Genomic DNA, 25,144 nt, shown 5'->3' with positions numbered 1-25,144 from the left:
GTGCGTTTGATTTAAACATTATTATCATCATTACCGTCATTAGTGCTGTTATTGCAGCCACTATTATGATTAGGCCTGCCATTAAGAGAGTAACAGTATTATAGTCACTGGCGTATCTGTAATTACCATTATTTATGGTTAGTAAGTTATTGTAAAGGTTACGACAGTGATTGTAACAGTAACAGTGGTATTATTACAAAGACTGTTATTTTGACAGTATGCGGCTAAAGCACAGCTCAAATGATTGTTTGCAGTGGAAGGTACAGTATAGAAACACATTATAGGCTTGGTTGGATAAAACATATTCCAATTTCCATAGGCGGTATTATGAGGCGTGTGAGAAGCAGTTACTGCTGCCTAAACAAATCCCATGTTTCTGTACCATCTGTCCGTCTGACAGGGAGAGATACAATGAGATGGCTGTGGCTAGAGGAGACAGGAGCTTGTGAGTGAGAATGTAGACTCAATGGTTACATAGAAACAAAGCAACCATAACGAATGATTATGAGGTGAAAGTTTCCACAATTGGAAGTAAAATGTTCACATGAGGTTAAAGATTTCATTCACATGACATTGTTTGTGTTTAGCACAAGAGTCTAGTTTGCGGCAAAGAAGTTAACAGTCGTAAAAAGGGCATTGTGGTTTTTTAACTTACCATCTTGGTCATAAATAGTATCTAAATATCTGGCTAATAAAGGAAATGTATATGCATAGTTACAACAACAAAAAATAGCAAAGCCAACAATATAACAGCTTTCATAAATTATAGTTATTGTTTGCAAGCCTGGACCACAATCGTAAAAATATTTTGGTTTTACGAGACCGATGGTAGCATGTGTTTTAGAGAGCCAGCTATATGTCAACATAGCTCATATACTATGGCCTTTTTTATTTTGTCTGGGAAAGAGAGAACATTTAATTGAATTGTGTATTGTTTGTGGGCAAATATATTTTGTGTGTGTGTGTGCATGCGGGCGTGTGTGTGTGTAAGTTTATCAGCATGTGTGTATGTGCGATTGGCCGTGTGTGTGTGTGTGTGTGTGTGTGTGTGTGTGTGTGTGTGTGTGTGTGTGTGTGTGTGTGTGTGTGTGTGTGTGTGTGTGTGTGTGTGTGTGTGTGTGTGTGTGTGTGTGTGTGTGTGTGTGTGTGTGTGTGTGTGTGTGTGTGTGTGTGTGTGTGTGTGTGTGTGTGTGTGTGTGTGTGTGTGTGTGTGTGTGTGTGTGTGTGTGTGTGTGTGTGTGTGTGTGTGTGTGTGTGTGTGTGTGTGTGTGTGTGTATGCCATGTGAAGCTTGCCATGCGGACCGTTTGACCCTGTGCTAATTCAGACACAGCAGACAACACTTCTGCAGAGAGAGGGAAAAACACACACACACACACACACATACAAATACAAGGTTATATACTTTTTTTGTATTTTGACTACATACTTTAACTCCACTTAACAAATAAGCCCATGTTTTTAACTAAAGACGGCATGATTTTACACACTTTTCATTTATCCTGCTTGGGTTGATTTGAGAGGATTGGAGTTTGGGACTTTTTCAGTTTCTCTCCTGCTGCGATTTTAAATTCTCCATCCCTCAGTCTTACTGCATCAACTGTATGTAGTAGCTGTATAACCTGGCAGTTTTGACAACTGGTAACACATTCTGTGACTACTGGTAACACAACTGGTAACTAATTCCATGTTGGGAAAATATATTAGATCGTAACGTCTTGTTCTATAGAACATTTATGGATTTAATGCTGAATAGTTGAGCTGCATGGGGTTTTACACAAACTGCTTTAGATAGCTGTGAATGCTCCTCAAATCTACATCACTTACACACAGTGATGGTCCGTCTCGGAAATAAGTGAATTCACTTGTATTGTTTCAGTAAAATTATCCAACTGTACACATGGAGATTAAAACCTTAAGCCAGTCGGTGAAACACGTCTGGCGGGCAGAGAGGTGATTTAATAAGTCATTAAAGAATGACTTGGGGTCACAGTGTGCAGTTTTAATGAGTCTGATTAAAGCTCTCTCTGCATGCCCACCCCAGTAATGACCTGGTGTGTGTCTGTATGTGTGTGTGTGTGTGTTTAAGTCAGGAGTTAGAGGCATATTAAACCGCGCCTCCATATTACTCAGTGGGTTGCATTCGCCACATGAAAGCTGGATACTTAAAATCACCCAGAGAAGTGTACGCTTCGCCTCACAAACAAGCCGTTGTGTGGGTTTAACTCAGTTGGAAAAAAAACACATTTTACACTGTACATGGTCCCTGAATAACAAAAGGCAGGTGCAGTTGGTAACACTGGAGGACAGCTTTTACTTGTGATTAACTTCAGACAGGCTTTTATTGTTTGTTCTCTTTGTTAAGGAAAATATCCAAAGGTCATTGTTATATATCCAGTGGCTGGTGTAGGCTATTTGTAAACTTTATTTAACTACACAAGTCAGTTAAGAACAAATTCTTATTTACAATGACAGCCTACACCGGATGACGCTGAGCCAATTGTGCGCCTCCCTATGGGGCTTACAATCACGGCTGGTTGTGATACAGCCTGGATTTGAACCAGGGTGTCTGTAGTGATGCCTCTAGCACTGAGATGCAGTGCCTTAGACTGCTGTGCCTTAGACCGCTGCGCCACTCGGGAGCCCAAAATCAAGCCTATGCTATACAGTATAAATATATGTATACATTTTATATGTCTAGCCGTTCGACCAATGTCAAATACTTCTGTAAAATAAACATTTTCACGAGAACCAGTGTGAAGAGAGGCAATAAATGTTTTTTTTGTTTGGTGTGTGTCGAGGTCTGCCCTTCAGTTAAAGGTCTTTTTGGAAAAGAGAGAGTGGAATGGAAAACCTCTGACACACACACACCAAAGCTGCTTTTAATTCCTCTGCATTCGGAAAGGTGGGCGTCAGTTACCTGTGCACCCCTCGGGCATGTGTGTGTGTGTGTGTGTGTGTGTGTGTGTGTGTGTGTGTGTGTGTGTGTGTGTGTGTGTGTGTGTGTGTGTGTGTGTGTGTGTGTGTGCGTGCGTGCGTGCGTGCGTGCGTGCGTGCGTGCGTGCGTGCGTGCGTGAAGAGTGGCAGGTTGAATCAGGTCGGGACTTGGGGTAATGGACTTGAGGGTGATGGTGGGCGATGAGATCACTGAGACAACACCCCTTTGCCCCCTCCACACACACCGTGTTTGTACGTGTGTGTGTCTCAGCAGGGCCAGACGGCCCAGTCTGAACCGACCCAGCCCGGCCTCATAAAGGCAGCATTGAAGCCTGGAAGCCCAGAAACGCACAGCACCGCTTTTGTTGCCCTGCCCAAGGTGTGTTACCCCTGGAGGGAGAGAGAGAGAGGCTCCCCTGGCTGGTGTGACTCATTAGAGAAAATGCAACAGTTCTCTGGGTTGGAGGCTCATTATTTTGTGTGTTTATTGGGGGAAATAAACCGTTTCTTTATTTTTATGTACGTTTTTCATCAGCCAGTTCGCTCCCTCCCTCTTTCTTCACCAACGTCCCCTCTTTCTCTTCTCAATCCAGCTCCCAATGTGGGAGTAATTAATGAAACGCTACTCACCTCTTACGAACGGAGAAAAGGCTCAGTGCCTTCCAGATGCCTGAAACAAACTCTTTCTTTCTCTCTCTCTTTACTCTCTCTCTCTCTTTTTCCCTCTGTTTTCTATCGTCTTTCGCTTTCACCACTTTCTTTTTTCCTTCACTGCCTTTCTTTCTTTCTTTCCTTCTTTTTCTCTTTCTTTCTTTCCTTCTTGTTCTCTTTCTTTCATAGTCTTAGAGAGACTTGGGTCTTGTGTTGTGATCAGTAAGGGAGCCCATTGCAAGTGAAGCAACGCCGGGGCTGTCTGCGGTGTGGTTCCTCTCAACAGATCTCGTAATAACTTCATCTCTCCTCCATACTTCACCTCTTCGGGGTCAATTTGAGACAGCGATGGAGCTTCCGACTGACCCTGGTTCCCACCAAACACTTCCCCATAAGGATGCTTAATAAAGTCAATGATTGTGTATCCGTGCGGGAGTGAGTATGTGTGTCTGAAGGGGTGTCGTTGCACCACTTACTTTCATTTGTATATTGGACACCCGTCTATGTCACTCATACAATCCCACCTACTCAAGTATTTATTTTGTTGCCCATACTTCTTACTAAAAGAGATTCTTTGTCTCTGGCGCACAAAAGCCTTTTTTTCTCACTCAGTGAAAATATTTGGAGGAGAAATTGGCCGACGCAGAGAAGTGCTGAAACCCCTGAAGATCCAAACATTTAAAGAAAATATGTCAATAAGAGAATTTATGGCTTGAAAAACAATTGTGAGATAGTTCATGCTTTTGTTTCCGTGTACATGCATACATGTGGTTGAAGAATAATGACTAATGAGCTACAAGGCATGGTTATTCAGAACAGAACACAACAAGACAAAAAGCAAACAAAACAACACGACCATAACATCCCGTAAACCTCCGGGTCAGAGCTCGGCCTAACAGCAGACCTGATGGAACAAATAGAACAATGAGAAGCAGATTCAAATCCTGGCAGAGGGATGTATTTGGTGGACTGATTGGAAACGGTTGAGAGGGAGGTTTAGGGATGGAGGAAGAGGTGGCTAGAGCAGGGGAGGGGATAGAAACAGGAAGAGGAGAAAGAGAGAGGGTATCTATGACAGTTGTGATGATAGATGGGGCAGGGTATTGATAGGGGGCGTAGAGGATCCACTGGGTTGATTTAGTGGATCGAATGTCTTGGGTAGAAGGGTTCATCCTATGTGTATAGTGCAGGGGGGTACAGTGTGACCTGAACAGGAAAAACGCAGGGCCCTATGTATTGTATATGGTATATAATATAATAATAATAATATATGCCATTTAGCAGACGCTTTTATCCAAAGCGACTTACAGTCATGTGTGCATACATTCTACGTATGGGTGGTCCCGGGGATCGAACCCACTACGCTGGCGTTACAAGCGCCATGCTCTACCAACTGAGCTACAGAAGGACCACGTATATGGTATATGGTATATGGTATATGGTATATGGTATATGGTATATGGTATATGGTATATGGTATATGGTATATGGTATATGGTATATGGTATAGGGAAGCACACGTGCGTGAGTGGTGTGTGTCCTTTCTGTAACGTGGCTGGGTTGGCCAGCCGGCCTGGCCCCACATGTGGAACAGTTTACTGGAATGGAACTCTAAATTAGCGGTGCCCCGCTGCAGTAGGCTGTAATTAGCTAGCTTTGTGAACATGGGAGACAGACAGACAGACAGACAGACAGACAGACAGACAGACAGACAGACAGACAGACAGACAGACAGACAGACAGACAGACAGACAGACAGACAGACAGACAGACAGACAGACAGACAGACAGACAGACAGACAGACAGACAGACAGACAGGGGGAAGGAGGAAGAAAATAATACAAGTATGTGTTTGCACTGATGGGTCCGTTTTCAGGGGTTGTGTGTGTTATGGCCTCTTTGTGTACATTTGTGTATGTGTGCATGTTTGCGCTCTTGCTCAGTATGCCACCCTACTGCCCCTGCAGTGCCCCCCAGTGCGTGGAACAGGTCACTGCAGAGTGAGTGTGTGTGTGTGAGTGTGTTTTTCCACTGTACATGTTAATCCATGGACATGTTCTTCCCTGTTTTGAGACGGTACTGTGAGTTCCTCACCCTTCCCTCCCTCTGCTCCTCTCTCCTCTCTCATTCTCCCTCTCCCCTCTTTCTCTCTCTTTCTATCTCTCTCATTCTCACCCACCTTCTCACTCCCTCTCTCCTCTCCCTCTCCCTCTCCCTCTCCCTCTCCCTCTCCCTCTCCCTCTCCCTCTCCCTCTCCCTCTCCCTCTCTCTTTCTATCTCTCTCCTTCTCACCCACCTTCTCACTCCCTCTCTCCCCTCCTCTCTCTCCCTCTCCCTCTCCCTCTCCCTCTCCCTCTCCCTCTCCCTCTCCCTCTCCCTCTCTCTTTCTATCTTTCTCCTTCTCACCCACCTTCTCACTCTCCCTCTCCCTCTTTCTCTCTCTTTCTATCTCTCTCCTTCTCACCCACCTTCTCACTCCCCCTCTCCCCTCCTCTCCCTCTCCCTCTCCCTCCCCTCCCCCTCTCTCTCATTCTCCCTCTCCCTCTTTCTCTCTCTTTCTATCTCTCTCCTTCTCACCCACCTTCTCACTCCCCCTCTCGCCTCCCTCTCTCTCTCTCTCTCTCTCTCTCTCTCTCTCTCTCTCTCTCTCTCTCTCTCTCTCTCTCTCTCTCTCTCTCTCTCTCTCCCTCTCCCCCTCCCCCTCTCTCTCTCTCTCTCTCTCTCTCTCACTCCCTCTCTCCCTCTCCTTATCCCTCTCTCACCCTCCCTCTCCCTCTCCCCCTCCTCCTCCTCTCTCTCTCTGACACTCTCTCTCTCTCTCTCTCTCTCTCTCTCTCTCTCTCTCTCTCTCTCTCTCTCTCTCTCTCTCTCTCTCTCTCTCTCTCTCTCTCTCTCTCTCTCTCTCACACTATGATTCATAAGCTGCAGCATGCCCAAAACAACACTGCATTCTTTGGCTCCTGTGTGTTAACCACAGATCTACCGGCGAGAATGTGACCCCATCCACTCATCACATCACTCTGTGGGGGGTGGGATGGTACACCAGGAGGAGATACGGAGGGAGGGAGAAAGGGAGAGTTACAATGATAGATAGAGGAAATAATTTGATCTGACAAGGTACATCTTCTGCTGCTTTCTGTGTATCTGACCCAGAAGATGGGGGGGGGGGCACACTTAACCCATGTTGTAATGGATTAAGTGTGTTGGGCAGAGCAGCCACAGTTTCAGGCTGGCAGAGAAAACACAGGGACTCTTTATAGTGGAGTTGGGCTGATTTAAATCAGATGGCATTGCACTGTTTGGAAGCCTTTCTCTGCTCTGTCTCATCCTCTCAGTCCTACTTTGTACTTATTTTCCCTAGAAATGTCGCTGTCTCTCATTCTCTGCCCACTGCTGTCTTCAACATATCCCATATTCCCTTTATTCCTCATCATTCACTTTTCTTCTTACCATCTTTTGAGTCAGCTACAGTTTCTCTATGAATGATGCCATCCCTCTTATGTTTGTAACAGACGTCTCATTGGATCATATATTGATGCATTTGGATTGAGGCTGTGTAGCCTACTTTAAACTGACAGGCATTGTAACTAACCTCCTATTCTCTCTTCTTTCCCTCTAGAGAGCGTAGATCTGAGGCAGTGTTGCCCAGGCTTGGTGTCTCGTCTGTGGGTCCCACCTCAGCTCATCATCCTTCCTCAGCCCTGTACTCTCCAGGCCCGCAGGACCAACCCCAATAAGACCACTGCCTGAGCGGGACAGTGGACCGGAGCTATCCTGGACCGGAATTATCCTCTCAACGCCATGGCAACCAATAGGGAACGGCAGGTGGGTCACATGACTGGCTTTTCACCTGCTGTCTACCCCTTTGCCTTCAACTCCATGAGGAGCCACTCCCCCTTCGACCTGCTGGCCAATAGCAGCCTGTTTGGACGATTTGGGGCAGACCTACCGAAAGAGATGGCTGCATTGTGTAAGTACTGTTAATCATATTCTCCATATTCAATACATAATGTATACACACACAATAACATACTCAAAACAACACCCTTTTGCGATATCTTACTCAGTCACAACTCTTGGGATGGATTGGGATGGATTGGGATGGAGAGAGAGAGAGCAAGAGAGAGCAAGAGAGAGAGAGAGACAGAGAGAGAGAGAGAGAGAGAGAGCAAGAGAGAGAGAGAGAGAGAGAGAGAGAGAGAGAGAGAGAGAGAGAGAGAGAGAGAGAGAGAGAGAGAGAGAGAGAGAGAGAGAGAGAGAAAACAAGAGAGATTGAGAGAGAGAGAGAGAGAGAGAGAGAGAGAGAGAGAGAGAGAGAGAGAGAGAGAGAGAGAGAGAGAGAGAGAGAGAGAGAGAGAGAGAGAGAGAGCAAGCAAGAGAGAGAGAGAGAAAGAAAACAAGAGAGATTGAGAGAGAGAGAGAGAGAGAGAGAGAGAGAGAGAGAGAGAGAGAGAGAGAGAGAGAGAGAGAGAGAGAGAGAGAGAGACAGAGAGAGAGAGACAGAGAGAGACAGACAGAGAGAGAGAGACAGACAGAGAGAGAGAGCAAGAGAGAGAGAGAGAGAGAGAGAGAGAGAGAGAGAGAGAGAGAGAGAGAGCAGAGAGAGAGAGAGAGAGCAAGAGAGAGAGAGAGAGAGAGAGAGAGAGAGAGCAAGAGAGAGAGAGAGAGAGACAGAGAGAGCAAGAGAGAGAGAGAGAGAGAGCAAAAACAGCCCTTCCAGGAAAGCAGGGTTTTTCCATGTGGTAAAGCAGGCAGGCAGGCAGGGGAGGGAGGGGGGGTGCAGGCAATGGGTTGGCAGGGTACAGGGCCGGGGCCAGCCTGGCCTCTCTCTAGTCTGAAGGCAGCAGGAAGAACAAGTGTCCCTTTATGATTTGGCTTTACAGAGGTGAATCAAATTATAACATATACAAAACAACATGAAAAGAGAGGGATTAGAGAGGGGGGGGGGGTTTGAAACAGTTTCTTGTTTTTGAATGGGTGAGCCAGTGGGGCTGTCAGAGTTTCCACACAAGTTCAAAGGGGGTGCTGTTGTCCAGAGAGAGAGAGAGAGAGAGAAAGAGAGAGAAAGAGAGTACTCACATATCTATGTGCAGCACGATTTGTGACCTGTTGCCACAAGAAAAAGGGCAACCAGAGAAGAAAAAACATCATTGTAAATACAACCCATATTTATTTTCCCTTTTGTACTTGAACTATTTTCACATAATATGACATTTGTAATGTCTTTATTCTTTGGATAATGTTTACTGTTAATGTAATGTTTACTGTTAATATGTATTGTTTATTTCACTTTTGTTTATTATCTAGTTCACCTGCTTTGGCAATGTTAACATATGTTTCCCATGCCATTAAAAGCTCTTAAATTGAATTCAATTGAGAGTAGAGAGAGAAGAGAGAGAAGAGAGAGATAAGAGAGAGATAAGAGACAGTTGGATAAATGTAGGTAAACTTGAACTTTTTTTCGCAAGAACTTATACAGGAAACTAACCTCAACATTAAAACCTTCAATCCGAATCTAAATTCCATACCTAAAACCTTGATTTTGGACAAAATTACATGAATGGACTGTTACTACCAAGGACTATCACGAAAAAAAATGGAACAAACCAAAACCTGCAGAAGAAAGACAGCAGAACCTGGAAATACCATCCAACACCAAACTGAGTGATTCATATTCAGTCTGAAGCTACTTCTGAAGCCAAAAAGTAAAAGACAATAATAATTTTGTTATATAACGCTAAGTAAATAAGTATACTAAGCTACCGAGCTGCTAGGACAGAACAGACCTGGCAGCACCTTCAATTAGCACTGAAGTGTGAAGTCAGATGTCTGAAAACTCTTGAGCCCAACAATGGCAGGAGAGTTTCACAGCCCCCACCTCCACCCTACCCAGATGCAGAGGCCTTTGAAGCCCCAATGGCGTATCCCTGTCCTGAGGTCATTACAATACAGTAGTACCCCATGGATATTAAAAATAACTCTGCAAGGAATAAGTACAACAACAAAAAAGCTCCTCAAGGGACAATCCAGAGACACTATTTGCTGACTGCTACAAAGAGGATAATGTAAGCAACTTCAATTTCCACACAGACCCTCCCATGGCACAGTGCTATAAGAGCACACTACCCCTATGTCAAGGGAGAGGATATTGGCCCAGGGTGGAAACTCTGAATACTAGACATTGAGGAAATTGAAACAACCTCTGTCAACGTGTACAAGTCTGGGACAGTAATGGTGCAGGGCATCCTCATGCAGTTCCAGCAGGACTTTTACAGGATCAAAGAGAGAAGACAGCAGGAATATCCCTCTCTCTCTGTGACTACTCCCCCATCCTGAGTGAGTCTGATCACACCTCTTCAAACTGTCCTACAGACGAAGATAGGTATTCCCCCAGCACTGATCACACCTCTTCAAACTGTCCTTCAGACGAAGATAGGTATTCCCCCAGCACTGATCACACCTCTTCAAACTGTCCTACAGACGAAGATAGGTATTCCCCCAGCACTGATCACACCTCTTCAAACTGTCCTGCAGACGAAGATAGGTATTCCCCCAGCACTGATCACACCTCTTCAAACTGTCCTGCAGACGAAGATAGGTATTCCCCCAGCACTGATCACACCTCTTCAAACTGTCCTGCAGACGAAGATAGGTATTCCCCCAGCACTGATCACACCTCTTCAAACTGTCCTGCAGACGAAGATAGGTATTCCCCCAGCACTGATCACACCTCTTCAAACTGTCCTCCCCCAGCAGATGAAGATAGGTATTCCCCCAGCACTGATCACACCTCTTCAAACTGTCCAGATGAAGATGTATTCCCCCAGCACTGATCACACCTCTTCAAACTGTCCTGCAGACGAAGATAGGTATTCCCCCAGCACTGATCACACCACTTCAAACTGTCCTACAGATGAAGATAGGTATTCCCCCAGCACTGATCACACCTCTTCAAACTGTCCTGCAGATGAAGATAGGTATTCCCCCAGCACTGATCACACCTCTTCAAACTGTCCTGCAGACGAAGATAGATATCCCCAGCACTGATCACACCTCTTCAAACTGTCCTACAGACGAAGATAGATATCCCCAGCACTGATCACACCTCTTCAAACTGTCCTACAGACGAAGATAGATATCCCCAGCACTGATCACACCTCTTCAAACTGTCCTGCAGACGAAGATAGATATCCCCAGCACTGATCACACCTCTTCAAACTGTCCTACAGACGAAGATAGATATCCCCAGCACTGATCACACCTCTTCAAACTGTCCTACAGATGAAGATAGGTATTCCCCCAGCACTGATCACACCTCTTCAAACTGTCCTGCAGACGAAGATAGGTATCCCCAGCACCGATCACACCTCTTCAATCTGTCCTACAGACGAAGATAGGTATCCCCCAAGCACTGATCACACCTCTTCAAACTGTCCTGCAGACGAAGATAGGTATCCCCCCAGCACCGATCACACCTCTTCAATCTGTCCTACAGACGAAGATAGGTATCCCCCCAGCACCAATCACACCTCTTCAAACTGTCCTGCAGACGAAGATAGGTATCCCCCCAGCACCGATCACACCTCTTCAAACTGACCTACAGACGAAGATAGGTATCCCCCCCAGCACCGATCACACCTCTTCAAACTGTCCTGCAGACGAAGATAGGTATTCCCCCAGCACTGATCACACCTCTTCAAACTGTCCTGCAGACAAAGATAGGTATCCCCTAGCACTGATCACACCTCTTCAAACTGTCCTACAGATGAAGATAGGTATTCCCCCAGCACTGATCACACCTCTTCAAACTGTCCTGCAGAGATGAAGATTCCCCCAGCACTGATCACACCTCTTCAAACTGTCCTACCCCAGCACTGATCACACCTCTTCAAACTGTCCTACAGATGAAGATAGGTATCTCCCAGCACTGATCACACCTCTTCAAACTGTCCTACAGATGAAGATAGGTATTCCCCCAGCACTGATCACACCTCTTCAAACTGTCCTACAGATGAAGATAGGTATTCCCCCAGCACTGATCACACCTCTTCAAACTGTCCTGCAGACGAAGATAGGTATCCCCAGCAACGATCACACCTCTTCAATCTGTCCTACAGACGAAGATAGGTATCCCCCCAGCACTGATCACACCTCTTCAAACTGTCCTGCAGATGAAGATAGGTATCCCCCCAGCACCGATCACACCTCTTCAATCTGTCCTACAGACGAAGATAGGTATCCCCCCAGCACCGATCACACCTCTTCAAACTGTCCTGCAGACGAAGATAGGTATCCCCCCAGCACCGATCACACCTATTCAATCTGTCCTACAGACGAGGATAGGTATCCCCCCAGCACCGATCACACCTCTTCAAACTGTCCTGCAGACGAAGATAGGTATCCCCCAGCACCGATCACACCTATTCAATCTGTCCTACAGACGAGGATAGGTATCCCCCAGCACCGACCTCTTCACAGACGAAGATAGGTATTCTTCAAACTGTCCTACAGACGAAGATAGGTATCCCCCCCAGCACTGATCACACCTCTTCAAACTGTCCTGCAGACAGTTAGCACTGAAGTGTGAAGTCAGATGTGTGAAAACTATTGAGCCCAACAATGGTAGGAGAGGTATCCCCCAGCACTGAACACACCCAGTCCCACAACTGCACTGTTCCTCCTTCATAGAGAGGGATAAATTCAGAGAGCTGGAGAGAGACATAGTGGAGCTCAGAGAGCTAGTCCACACAATCCAGACAGAACAAGACCACAAAACAGACCAGCACAACCCCCCCATCAGGAAAGAGTGGCAACAGCACTCGCGGGTGTGATTGAAAAAGCTTCTTCCACTTTCCCCAACGCACAAGTGGTTGTCACCCTGCTACCATGAAAATACTTTCACCCTGCCACCATACAGTGGGTGAATGCAAGCATTTCGCGAGACTGTGATTCAAAACATAATGTCTACCTGGCCCACAAGTCCACCCTGGACTTTAACAGCCTTTACAACCAGGTCCACCTCTACAAGGCAGCAATCCCAACTTTTTCCAGGACCCTGAAGGATGTCACCCTCAACCATAGCCCCAGCACCTCACACAGGAACAACAGAGCAACAGCCACCCCGCCCAGACCAGCGAGACACCCTCCCAAACCTGCAAAAAAACTCCCAAAGGACCTGCACCAAGAGAACCCATGCCAGAGGACCTACACCCAGACCACAGCATCACCTGCCACACCACAACCAGCTAAGAACACCACAAGCAAACCCTGGCCACACCGTATATAGGCCCCCCATATCAGTCCAATGTGCCATCTGCCCACCCCATGCCACCCGCCCCTGCGGCAAGGACCTCAGCATGACAGCAGAACATATGCCCAGGCCGTGAGCGGAGCAACAGGTCTAAACCCCTCTACTACACCCGCGCAAGCCCCATCCTGCGACCTAAGAGGTATGTATCAGATGCTCAACATTCTCTGCTCACACCTACTGTGATGGTCCGGGCCTAAACCACACAAAGCTTTCACTATCTCATCCTGGAATATACAAGGTCTGAGGTCATCTGCCCTTGGCCTAAACAGCAGGAACCCAGACTTCATCAAATACAGACATTGTCATCCTACAAGAAACATGGTATAAAAGAGATGGACCCACTGGTTGACCTCTAGGTTACAGAGAGCTGGTATTCCCATCCACCAAACTACCAGGTGTGAAACAGGGAAGAGACTCAGGGGGTATGCTAATTTGGTATAGAGCAGACCTAACCCACTCAATTAAATTTGTCAAAAGAGGAACATTTTACATCTGGCTAGAAATGATTCAGGAAATTATCTAAACAGAGAAAAATGGCCTCATGTGTGCTGCCTATATCCCCCAATAGAATCCCCGTACTTTAACGATGACAGCTTCTCCATCCTAGAGTGGGAGATCAACAAATTCCAGGCTCAGGGACCTGTACTAGTCTGTGGCGACCTAAATGCCAGAACTGGACAAGAACCCGACACCCTCAGCACACGGGGGGACAAACACCTACCTGGAGTTGACAGCATTCCCTTCACCATATGCCCCCCTAGACACAACTACTACAACGAAACAAACAGAAACGGGTCACAACTCCTGCAACTCTGTTGGGTACGCTGGGTATGTACATAGTCAATGGTAGGCTTTGAGGGGACTCCTATGGTAGGTACACCTATAGCTCATCTCTTGGTAGTAGTGGTAGTAGTATTGTAGACTACTTTATCACTGACCTCAACCCAGAGTCTCTTAATAAAGCGTTCGCAGTCAGTCTACTGACACCCCTTTCAGATCACAGGAAAATCACACTCCACTTAAAATGAGGCGATGCTCAATCATGAGGCATCAAGGCCAAAGGAACTGAATAATATTAAGAAATACTATAGATGGAAAGAAAATAACAAAAAAACATTGGGCAACAGCAAATTCAATCCCTTCTAGACAATTTCCTGGACAAAATGTTTCACTGTAACAGTGAAGGTGTACACTTGGCAGTAGAAAACCTAAACAATATATTTGACGTCTCAGCCTCCCTTTCTCATCTAAAAATGTCAAGCAGACAACCTAAGAAAATGAGCAACAATGATAAATGGTTTGATGAAGAATGCAAAATAGGGACTCTAATCAGGGAAAGGATCGGGAACAGGTGTGGGAAGACTAAATGATTGATTAGGGGAATAGGAACAGCTGGGAGCAGGAACGGAACGATAGAGAGAAGAGAGAGCGAGAGAGTGAGAGAGGGAGGGGGGAGAGAGAGGGATAGAAAGAGGGAAAGAACCTAATAAGACCAGCAGAGGGAAACGAATAGAATGGGAAGCACAGGGACAAGACAAGATAATAAATGACAAAACATGACAGTACCCCCACTCACCGAGCGCCTCCTGGCGCACTCGAGGAGGAATCCTGGCGGCAACGGAGGAAATCATCAATGAGTGAACGGTCCAGCACGTCCCGAGACGGAACCCAACTCCTCTCCTCAGGACCGTAACCCTCCCAATCCACTAAGTATTGGTGACCCCGTCCCCGAGAACGCATGTCCATGATCTTATGTACCTTGTAAATAGGTGCGCTCTCGACAAGGACGGGGGGGGAGGGAAGACGAACGGGGGTGCGAAGAAAGGGCTTGACACAGGAGACATGGAAGACAGGATGGACGCGACGAAGATGTCGCGGAAGAAGCAGTCGCACAGCGACAGGATTGACGACCTGGGAGACACGGAACGGACCAATGAACCGCGGAGTCAACTTACGAGAAGCTGTCGTAAGAGGAAGGTTGCGAGTGGAAAGCCACACTCTCTGGCCGCAACAATACCTTGGACTCTTAATCCTGCGTTTATTGGCGGCTCTCACAGTCTGTGCCCTGTAACGGCAAAGTGCAGACCTCACCCTCCTCCAGGTGCGCTCACAACGTTGGACAAACGCTTGAGCGGAGGGAACGCTGGACTCGGCAAGCTGGGATGAGAACAGAGGAGGCTGGTAACCCAGACTACTCTGAAACGGAGATAACCCGGTAGCAGACGAAGGAAGCGAATTGTGAGCGTATTCTGCCCAGGGGAGCTGTTCTGCCCAAGACGCAGGGTTTCTGAAAGAAAGGCTGCGTAGTATGCGACCAATCGTCTGATTGGCCCTCTCTGCTTGACCGTTAGACTGGGGATGAAACCCGGAAGAGAGACTGACGGACGCACCAATCAAACGACAGAACTCCCTCCAAAACTGTGACGTGAATTGCGGGCCTCTGTCTGAAACGGCGTCTAACGGGAGGCCATGAATTCTGAATACATTCTCGATAATGATTTGTGCCGTCTCCTTAGCGGAAGGAAGTTTAGCGAGGGGAATGAAATGTGCCGCCTTAGAGAACCTATCGACAACCGTAAGAATCACAAACTCGAAACGAGCGAAAAACAACGCCCAACGAGCTTGACGGGCATTAAGTCGTTTGGCAGAACGGATGTACTCAAGGTTCTTATGGTCTGTCCAAACGACAAAAGGAACGGTCGCCCCCTCCAACCACTGTCGCCATTCGCCTAGGGCTAAGCGGATGGCGAGCAGTTCACGGTTACCCACATCATAGTTGCGCTCAGATGGCGACAGGCGATGAGAAAAATAAGCGCAAGGATGAACCTTATCGTCAGACTGGAAGCGCTGGGATAGAATGGCTCCCACGCCTACCTCTGAAGCGTCAACCTCGACAATGAATTGTCTAGTGACGTCAGGAGTAACGAGGATAGGAGCGGACGTAAAACGTTCTTTTAGAAGATCAAAAGCTCCCTGGGCGGAACCGGACCACTTAAAACACGTCTTGACAGAAGTAAGAGCTGTGAGAGGGGCAGCAACTTGACCGAAATTACGAATGAAACGCCGATAGAAATTAGCGAAACCTAAAAAGCGCTGCAACTCGACACGTGACCTTGGAACGGGCCAATCACTGACAGCTTGGACCTTAGCGGAATCCATCTGAATGCCTTCAGCGGAAATAACGGAACCGAGAAAAGTAACGGAGGAGACATGAAAAGAGCACTTCTCAGACTTTACGTAGAGACAATTCTCTAAAGGCGCTGTAGAACACGTCGAACGTGCTGAACATGAATCTCGAGTGACGGAGAAAAAATCAGGATATCGTCAAGATAGACAAAAACAAAGATGTTCAGCATGTCTCTCAGAACATCATTAACTAATGCCTGAAAAACAGCTGGCGCATTGGCGAGACCAAACGGCAGAACCCGGTACTCAAAATGCCCTAACGGAGTGTTAAACGCCGTTTTCCACTCGTCCCCCTCTCTGATGCGCACGAGATGGTAAGCGTTACGAAGGTCCAACTTAGTAAAGCACCTGGCTCCCTGCAGAATCTCGAAGGCTGATGACATAAGGGGAAGCGGATAACGATTCTTAACCGTTATGTCATTCAGCCCTCGATAATCCACGCAGGGGCGCAGAGTACCGTCCTTCTTCTTAACAAAAAGAAACCCCGCCCCGGCCGGAGAGGAAGAAGGCACTATGGTACCGGCGTCAAGAGACACAGACAAATAATCCTCGAGAGCCTTACGTTCGGGAGCCGACAGAGAGTATAGTCTACCCCGAGGAGGAGTGGTCCCCGGAAGGAGATCAATACTACAATCATACGACCGGTGAGGAGGAAGGGAGTTGGCTCGGGACCGACTGAAGACCGTGCGCAGATCATGATATTCCTCCGGCACTCCTGTCAAATCGCCAGGTTCCTCCTGAGAAGTAGGGACAGAAGAAACGGGAGGGATGGCAGACATTAAACACTTCACATGACAAGAAACGTTCCAGGATAGGATAGAATTACTAGACCAATTAATAGAAGGATTATGACATACTAGCCAGGGATGACCCAAAACAACAGGTGTAAACGGTGAGCGAAAAATCAAAAAGAAATAGTCTCACTGTGGTTACCAGATACTGTGAGGGTTAAAGGTAGTGTCTCAAATCTGATACTGGGAAGATGACTACCATCTAAGGCGAACATGGGCGTAGGCTTCTCTAACTCTCTGAAAGGAATGTCATGTTTCCGAACCCATGCTTCGTCCATGAAACAACCCTCAGCCCCAGAGTCTATCAAGGCACTACATGTAGCACCCGAACCGGTCCAGCGTAGATGGACCGACAAAAGTAGTACAGGATTTTGATGGAGAGACTTGAGTAGTTGCGCTCACCTGTAGCCCTCCGCTTACAGATGAGCTCTGGCTTTTACTGGACATGAATTAACAAAATGTCCAGCAACTCCGCAATAGAGGCACAGGCGGTTGGTGATCCTCCGTTCCCTCTCCTTAGTCGAGATGCGAATCCCTCCCAGCTGCATGGGCTCAGACTCTGAGCCAGAGGAGGGAGATGGTTGCGATGCGGAGCAGGGAAACACCGTTGATGCGAGCTCTCTTCCACGAGCCCGGTGACGAAGATCTACCCGTCGTTCTATGCGGATGGCGAGAGCAATCAAAGAGTCCACATCTGAAGGAACCTCCCGGGAGAGAATCTCATCCTTAACCACTGCGTGGAGTCCCTCCAGAAAACGAGCGAGCAGCGCCGGCTCGTTCCACTCACTAGAGGCAGCAAGAGTGCGAAACTCAATAGAATAATCCGTTATGGACCGTTCACCTTGGCATAAGGAAGCCAGGGCCCTAGAAGCCTCCCTACCAAAAACTGAACGGTCAAAAACCCGAATCATCTCCTCTTTAAAGTTCTGGAACTTGTTAGAGCAATCAGCCCTTGCCTCCCAGATAGCTGTGCCCCATTCTCGAGCCCGGCCAGTAAGGAGTGAAATGACGTAAGCAACCCGAGCTCTCTCTCTAGAGTATGTGTTGGGTTGGAGAGAGAACACAATCTCACACTGCGTGAGAAAGGAGCGGCATTCAGTGGGCTGCCCGGAGTAGCAAGGTGGGTTATTAACCCTAGGTTCTGGAGGCTCGGCAGGCCAGGAAGTAACAGGTGGCACGAGACGTAGACTCTGGAACTGTCCAGAGAGGTCGGAAACCTGAGCGGCCAGGTTCTCCACGGCATGGCGAGCAGCAGACAATTCCTGCTCGTGTCTGCCGAGCATGGCTCCTTGGATCTCGACGGCAGTGTAACGAGCGTCTGAAGTCGCTGGGTCCATTCCTTGGTCGGTTCCTTCTGTCATGCAGGTGAAAGAGGACCCAAAAGCGACTTGGCGAAAACAGAGTCTTTAATCCAGTAAAGTAAATACAAACAAAAAAACACAACTTTCACTCGAAATGACGAGGACAAACTGGAGACTCGATCTTGAACAGCAGGTGAACAGCAGGTTGCCTCGGGAAGGCACTTGAACCAGACAGACTCAGACACCTGCTCACCACGCAGCATCTGAGGAAAACACGACACGACAGGGGCGATACACAAACACAGCACGGTGAATTCTAGACAAGGAACCGACAGGACAGGAACGGAACACAAAGGAAGAAATAGGGACTCTAATCAGGGGAAAGGATCGGGAACAGGTGTGGGAAGACTAAATGATTGATTAGGGGAATAGGAACAGCTGGGAGCAGGAACGGAACGATAGAGAGAAGAGAGAGCGAGAGAGTGAGAGAGGGAGGGGGAGAGAGAGGGATAGAAAGAGGGAAAGAACCTAATAAGACCAGCAGAGGGAAACGAATAGAATGGGAAGCACAGGGACAAGACAAGATAATAAATGACAAAACATGACAGCAAGAACCTAACAAAGAAGTTGAGAAACCTGTCCAACCAAAACCATAGAGACCCAGAAAACCTGAGCCTATGCCTTCACTATGGTGAATCACTAAAACAATACAGAAATACACTACGGAAAAAGAAGGAACAGCACATCAGAAATCAACTCAATGTGATTGAAGAATCCATTTTCCCACCACTTCTGGGAAAATTGGAAAACTCTAATAAAACGACAACACGAAGAGTTATCTATCCAAAACGGAGATGCATGGATAAACAACGTTCTATAACAAAGAACAAACAGCAAAAACATATACAAGGTCAAATGCAAATCTTATAATCAACTACTAAAGACGACCAGAACCCACTGGATTCTCCAATTACATTGAATGAACCACAGGAAAAAATACAAACCCTCCAACCTAAAAAGGCCTGTAGTATCAGAAAATAAATGATCAAATATACAGACCACAAATTCCAATTGGCTATATACTTAAACTCTTTAACATCATCCTCAGCTCTGGCATCTTCCCTAGTATTTGGAACTAAGGACTGATCAACCCAATCCACAAAAGTGGAGACAAATTCGACCCCAATAACTACCGGAGGATATATGTCAACAGCAACCTTGGGAAAAACCTGCTGCATTACCATGAACTTCCTCAATGAAGAAAATGTACTGAGCAAATGTCAAATTGGCTTTTTACCAAATGACCGTATGACAGAACACGTATTCACCCTGCACACCCTAATTGACAAACAAACCAAAACAAAGGCAAGTCTTCTCATCCTTTAAAAAAAAGGTTTTGACTCAATTTGAGGGTCTGCTGTACAAATTGATGGAAAGTGGTGTTGGGGGAAAAACATACAACATTATCAATTACATGTTCACAAACTACAAGTGTGTGGTTAAAATTGGCAAAAAACACACATTTCTTTCCACAGGGCCGGGGGGTGAGACAGTGATGCAGCTTAAGACCCACCCTCTTCAACATATATAACGAATTGGCAAGGGCACTAGAGCCGTCTGCTGCACCGATACCCGCTAATGATCAAAATCCAGAAAAGAGCTGTTAAATTCAACAACCACCTAAAAGGAAACAATTCCCAAACCATCCATAACAAAGCCATCACATACAGAGAAATTAACCTGGAAAAGATCCGCCTAAGCAAACTGGTTCTGGGGCTCTGCTTACAAACACAAACAGACCCCACAGAGCCCCAGGACAAACCAACCAAATCATGAGAAAACAAAAAGATAATTACTTGGAAAGATGGACACAATGGAAAGAATTTGCACAAGAAATGAGCAAACTAGAATGCAATATGGCCCTAAACAGAGAGCACACAGTGGCAGAATACCTGACCACTGTGACTGACAAAAAAAAAAAAAATCTTTGACTTTGTATAGACTCAGTGAGCATAGCCTTGCTATTGAGAAAGGCCGCCAAAGGCAGACTTGGTTCTCAAGAGAAGACAGGCTATGTGCTCACTGCCCACAAAATGAAGTGGAAACTGAGCTGCACTTCCTAACCTCCTGACATACGTATGTATGACCATATTAGAGACACATATTTCCCTCAGATTACACAGATCCACAAAGAATTTGAAAACAAATCAAACATTGATAAACTCCCATATCTACTGGGTGAAATATCACAGTGTGCAATCACAGCAGCAAGATTTGTGACCTGTTGCCACAAAAAAGGGCAACCAGTGAAGAACAAAGACCATTGTAAATACAACCGATATTTATGTTTATTTATTTTCCCTTTTGTACTTGAACTATTTGCACATTTTTACAACACTGTATATAGACATAATATGACATTTTAAATGTCTTTATTCTTTTGGAACTTTTGAGTGTAACGTTTACTGTAAATTTTCTATTGTTTATTTCACTTTTGTTTATTATCTATTTCACTTGCTTTGGCAATATAAACATATGTTTCCAATGCCAATAAAGCCCCTTAAATTGAGAGAGAGATGGGAGAGAGAGAGAGAGAGAGAGAGAGAGAGAGAGAGAGAGAGAGAGAGAGAGAGAGAGAGAGAGAGAGAGGTAACTCCAGCACTAGGGCAGACTGACACAGACCCGTGAGCACAGAGAGAGAGAAAAAAGTCAACCCAGTATCACAGATTGTCGTGAAATAGACACTAAATGTACATGAATGCGTTATGAAGACAGAAAATCATGTAATACACACAAGATGCGTTGTGATTAACTTTTTTGTGCCTCTCACAAATGTCTAATTATCTCATTTGTGTCTATTTCACAATAAGCTGTGATAGTGTGTTGAACAAGTAGTGGGATGAGTGAGGGAGAAAGCATGTGGGAAATAATTTGAAATACTACTATCTCTTTTAAGCATGTTGAAAGGAGACTGAAGTCTGACACACACACACACACGCACGCACCCACACACACACACACACACACACACACACACATGCACACACGCACACACACACGTACACACACTTGTACACACACATGTACACACACACATGTACACACACACACATGTACACACACACATGTACACACACACATCCAGCAGTCCCAGGGTAGCCTAGTGGTTAGAGCATTGGACTTGTAACCGGAAGGTTGCAAGTTCAAATCCCTGAGCTGACAAGGTACAAATCTGTCGTTCTGCCCCTGAACAGGCAGTTAACCCACCATTGAAAATAAGAACTTGTTCTTAACTGACTTGCCTAGTTAAATAAAAATACACAGTACAGTAATTTCTGTTCCTCTCCAGCAGACATGTAGAGACTGTGAGTATGAGCAATTTGCTCTGTTATTAGTGCCCTGGCTCTGACTATAACCACAAGAAACACACAGATGTCAATACTGCAGGAATGAAGCCTGGAGAGGAACAGATCAATGACAGATGGATGCTGGAGAGAACAAAGAAAAATGACACTAGTACATTTCATTGGACAAAGTTAGTTTGATCGTAAGTTGCAGTGGACTGCTAACCCAAGTGGTTCGAGGAAACAAATGGGTTTGAGTTTGAAAGCTTCGACATTTGAGTATTTTGAGTTTGTTCCACAATCATCATTATTGACACTACTTCAATAATAACTAGTAGAACTTGAAACTATTGAGATAAGTTAATAAAAAAATGTAATAGTGCCTAGGGTTTTTCTTGGTCAGGTTGGATGGTCAGGAAAATCTGCCAATACAGAATAATCATGCTAACAATGATCTCAACAATGAACATACACTTTCATCCAAAATGACTTACAGTAAGTAGCCGGCCCTTCAATTCAGTGTAGTGGTCATAAAAACTGTAAAATACTTGTAAAACAAAACACTCATGACTCCCCCTCTGCTTTCCCTGTCCTCCATGTCCAAACTTGTCTGTTCTCCTTGCCAGGCTTTCACATGTCAGTCCCTCCCTCCTTCCGTCCCTCTCTCCCTCTGCTCAATCAGTCCCATAGGGATTTGAGGAAGAGGCAGAGAGCAGTAGAGAGGACTCCCCATTAAACCCCCTGGCTTAGCCAAGGTTGGGGAGGAATCTGACAACACATCCTGCCTGGAGAACACACACTCACTGGCAGACGGGCACACACACACACGGACACACTCTGACAAATACACACACAGACACTAAATGATAGGAGTATGCACCCGGGTCGTGAGTGCACATGCACGCACGCACGCACGCACGCACGCACACACACACACACACACACACACACACACACACACACACACACACACACACACACACACACACACACACACACACACACACACACACACACACACACACACACACACACACACACACACACACACACACACACACACACACACATGCACGCGCACACACAGACAAGTCGACGCAGTACCTACTATGCTGGCATCAAGATTAGAAGTACCTGTTGAGCACAGTGTCAGTGAGAGAGATACAGTGAGTTCCAAAAGTATTGAGACAGTGACAAATGTTTTGTTGTTCTTTTGGCTTTGTCCCAATACGTTTGGTCCTGTAAGATGTGCGGACTATGTACAAAAGGTGCTGTAATTTCTAAACGGTTAAAACTGACAGTCGGTAATTTAATCTCATAGTCATTGTATCATTTCAAATCAAAAGTCCTGGAGTAGAGTGCCAAAACAACCAACAGTGTGTCACTGTCCGAATACTTCTGTAGCTCACTGTAGCTGCCCGATTGAGTTAGTAGGGGAACTTTGTGGTATTGCTGTGTGTGTGTGTGTGTGTGTGTGTGTGTGTGTGTGTGTGTGTGTGTGTGTGTGTGTGTGTGTGTGTGTGTGTGTGTGTGTGTGTGTGTGTGTGTGTGTGTGTGTGTGTGTGTGTGTGTGTGTGTGTGTGTGTGTGTGTGTGTGTGTGTGTGTGTCCTGATCTACCAGGGAGATAATCAGCTCATCTGGTCACAGTGGCTGTTATCTGTTGATCTCTGCTATTATCTGGAGTCTTCAGACCAAACGGCAGGGAGTCCATTAGCACCACTTAATACCTGATAACATCTCAGCCCTGCCCCTCAGAGGGAGGGAGGGAGGGAGGGAGGGGAGGGAGGGAGGGAGGGAGGGAGGGAGGGAGGGAGGGAGGGAGGGAGGGAGGGAGGGAGGGAGGGAGGGAGGGAGGGAGGGAGGGAGGGAGGGAGGGAGGGAGGGAGGGAGAGAGAGAGATAAAGGGAGAGAAAAACAGAGAGAGAGAAAGGAAGGGGAGATAGCGGGAGAGAGAGATAAATAGAGATAGATAGATAGATAGAGATATCTACTTCACTTGCTTTGGCAATGTTAACATATGTTTGCCATGCCAATAAAGCCCTTGAACTGAATTGAATTGATAAAGGGAGAGACAAACTCCAAAAGATTCTGGGACACTGTAAAGTCCATGGAGAATAAGAGCACCTCCTCCCAGCTGCCCACTGCACTGAGGTTGGTAAACACTGTCACCACCGAAAAACCTATGATAATCAAGAATTTCAATAAGCATTTTTCTACGGCCATGCTTTCCACCTGGCTACCCCTACCTCGGTCAACAGCTCTGCACCCCCCACAGCAACTTCCCCAAGCCTCCCCAATTTCTCCTTCACCCAATTCCATATAGCTGATGTTCTGAAAGACTTGCAAAATCTGGACCCCTACAAATCAGCTGGGATAGACAATCTGGACCCTCTATTTCTATTTCTCTCTATTTCCTCTATTTCCGATGTAATTGTTGCAACCCCTATTACCAGCCTGTTCAACCTCTCTTTTGTATCGTCTGAGATCCCCAAAGATTGGAAAGCTGCCGCGGTCATCCCCCTCTTCAAAGGGGGAGACACTCTAGACCCAAACTGTTACAGACCTATATCTATCCTATCCTGCCTTTCTAAGGTCTTCGAAAGCCAAGTTCACAAACAGATCACTGACCATTTTGAATCCCACGTACCTTCTCCGCTATGCACGGTTCTGGACGGTTCTGACCTAGAATATGTGGACAACTACAAATACATAGGTGTCTGGTTAGACTGTAAACTCTCCTTCCAGACTCGCATTAAGCATCTCCAATCCAAAATTACATCTAGAATTCGCTTCCTATTTCGCAACAAAGCATCCTTCATTCATGCTGCCAAACACACCCTCGTAAAACGGACTGTCCTACTGGTCCTTGACTTAGGCAATGTCATTTACAAAATAGACTCCAACACTCTACTCAGCAAATTGGATGCAGTCTATCACAGTCCCATCCGTTTTGTCACCAATGCCCCATATAGTACCTACTATGCTCTCGTTGGCTGGCCCTCGCTTCATATTTGTCACCAAATCCACTGGCTCCAGGTCATCTATAAGTCTTTGCTAGGTAAAGCCCTGCCTAATCTCAGCTCACTGGTCACCATAGCAGCATGCACCTGTAGAATGCGCTCCAGCAGGTATATTTCACTGGACACCCCCAAAGCCAACTCCTATTTTGGCCACCTTTCCTTCCAGTTCTCTGCTGCCAATGACTGGAACGAATTGCAAAAATAACTGAAGCTGGAGAGTTTTATCTCCCTCACTAACTTTAAGCATCAGCTGTCAGAGCAGCTTACAGATCATTGCACCTGTACATAGCCCATCTGTAAATAGCCCATCCAACTATCTCATTCCCATATTGTTATTTATTTTTTTGCTCCTTTGCACCCCAGTATCTCTACTTGCACATTCATCTTCTGCACATCTATCACTCCAGTTTTTAATTGCTAAATTGTAATTATTTTGCCACAATGTGTCCTATTTATTGCCTTACGTCCATAATCTTACTTAATTTGCACACACTGTATATATACTTTTCTATTGTGTTATTGACCGTATGTTTTGTTTATTCCATCTGTAACTCTGTGTTGTTTGTGTCCCGCTGATTTGCTTTATCTTGGCCAGGTCGCAGT

The 25,144-nt window shown here is 46.2% G+C and overlaps 1 protein-coding gene across 2 annotated transcripts in view; it reads left to right on the top strand.

Annotated features, from left to right (window-relative positions):
* Positions 1-25,144, top strand: part of LOC124002627 (retinoic acid receptor gamma-A-like) — a 77,002-nt gene that overhangs the window by 12,738 nt on the left and 39,120 nt on the right. For both annotated transcript variants that reach the window (XM_046310189.1, XM_046310190.1), the window contains exon 2: positions 7,208-7,558. In XM_046310189.1, the coding sequence (XP_046166145.1) occupies positions 7,390-7,558 (169 nt within the window). In that variant the 5' untranslated portion in view covers positions 7,208-7,389. The remainder of the gene's footprint in view (positions 1-7,207; positions 7,559-25,144) is intronic.

Source organism: Oncorhynchus gorbuscha, linkage group LG18 (genome assembly GCF_021184085.1).
Source record: "Oncorhynchus gorbuscha isolate QuinsamMale2020 ecotype Even-year linkage group LG18, OgorEven_v1.0, whole genome shotgun sequence".
NCBI lineage: Eukaryota > Metazoa > Chordata > Actinopteri > Salmoniformes > Salmonidae > Oncorhynchus > Oncorhynchus gorbuscha.
The sequence above is the reverse complement of the archived record's forward strand: the minus strand, read 5'-3'. Positions and strand labels throughout refer to the sequence as shown.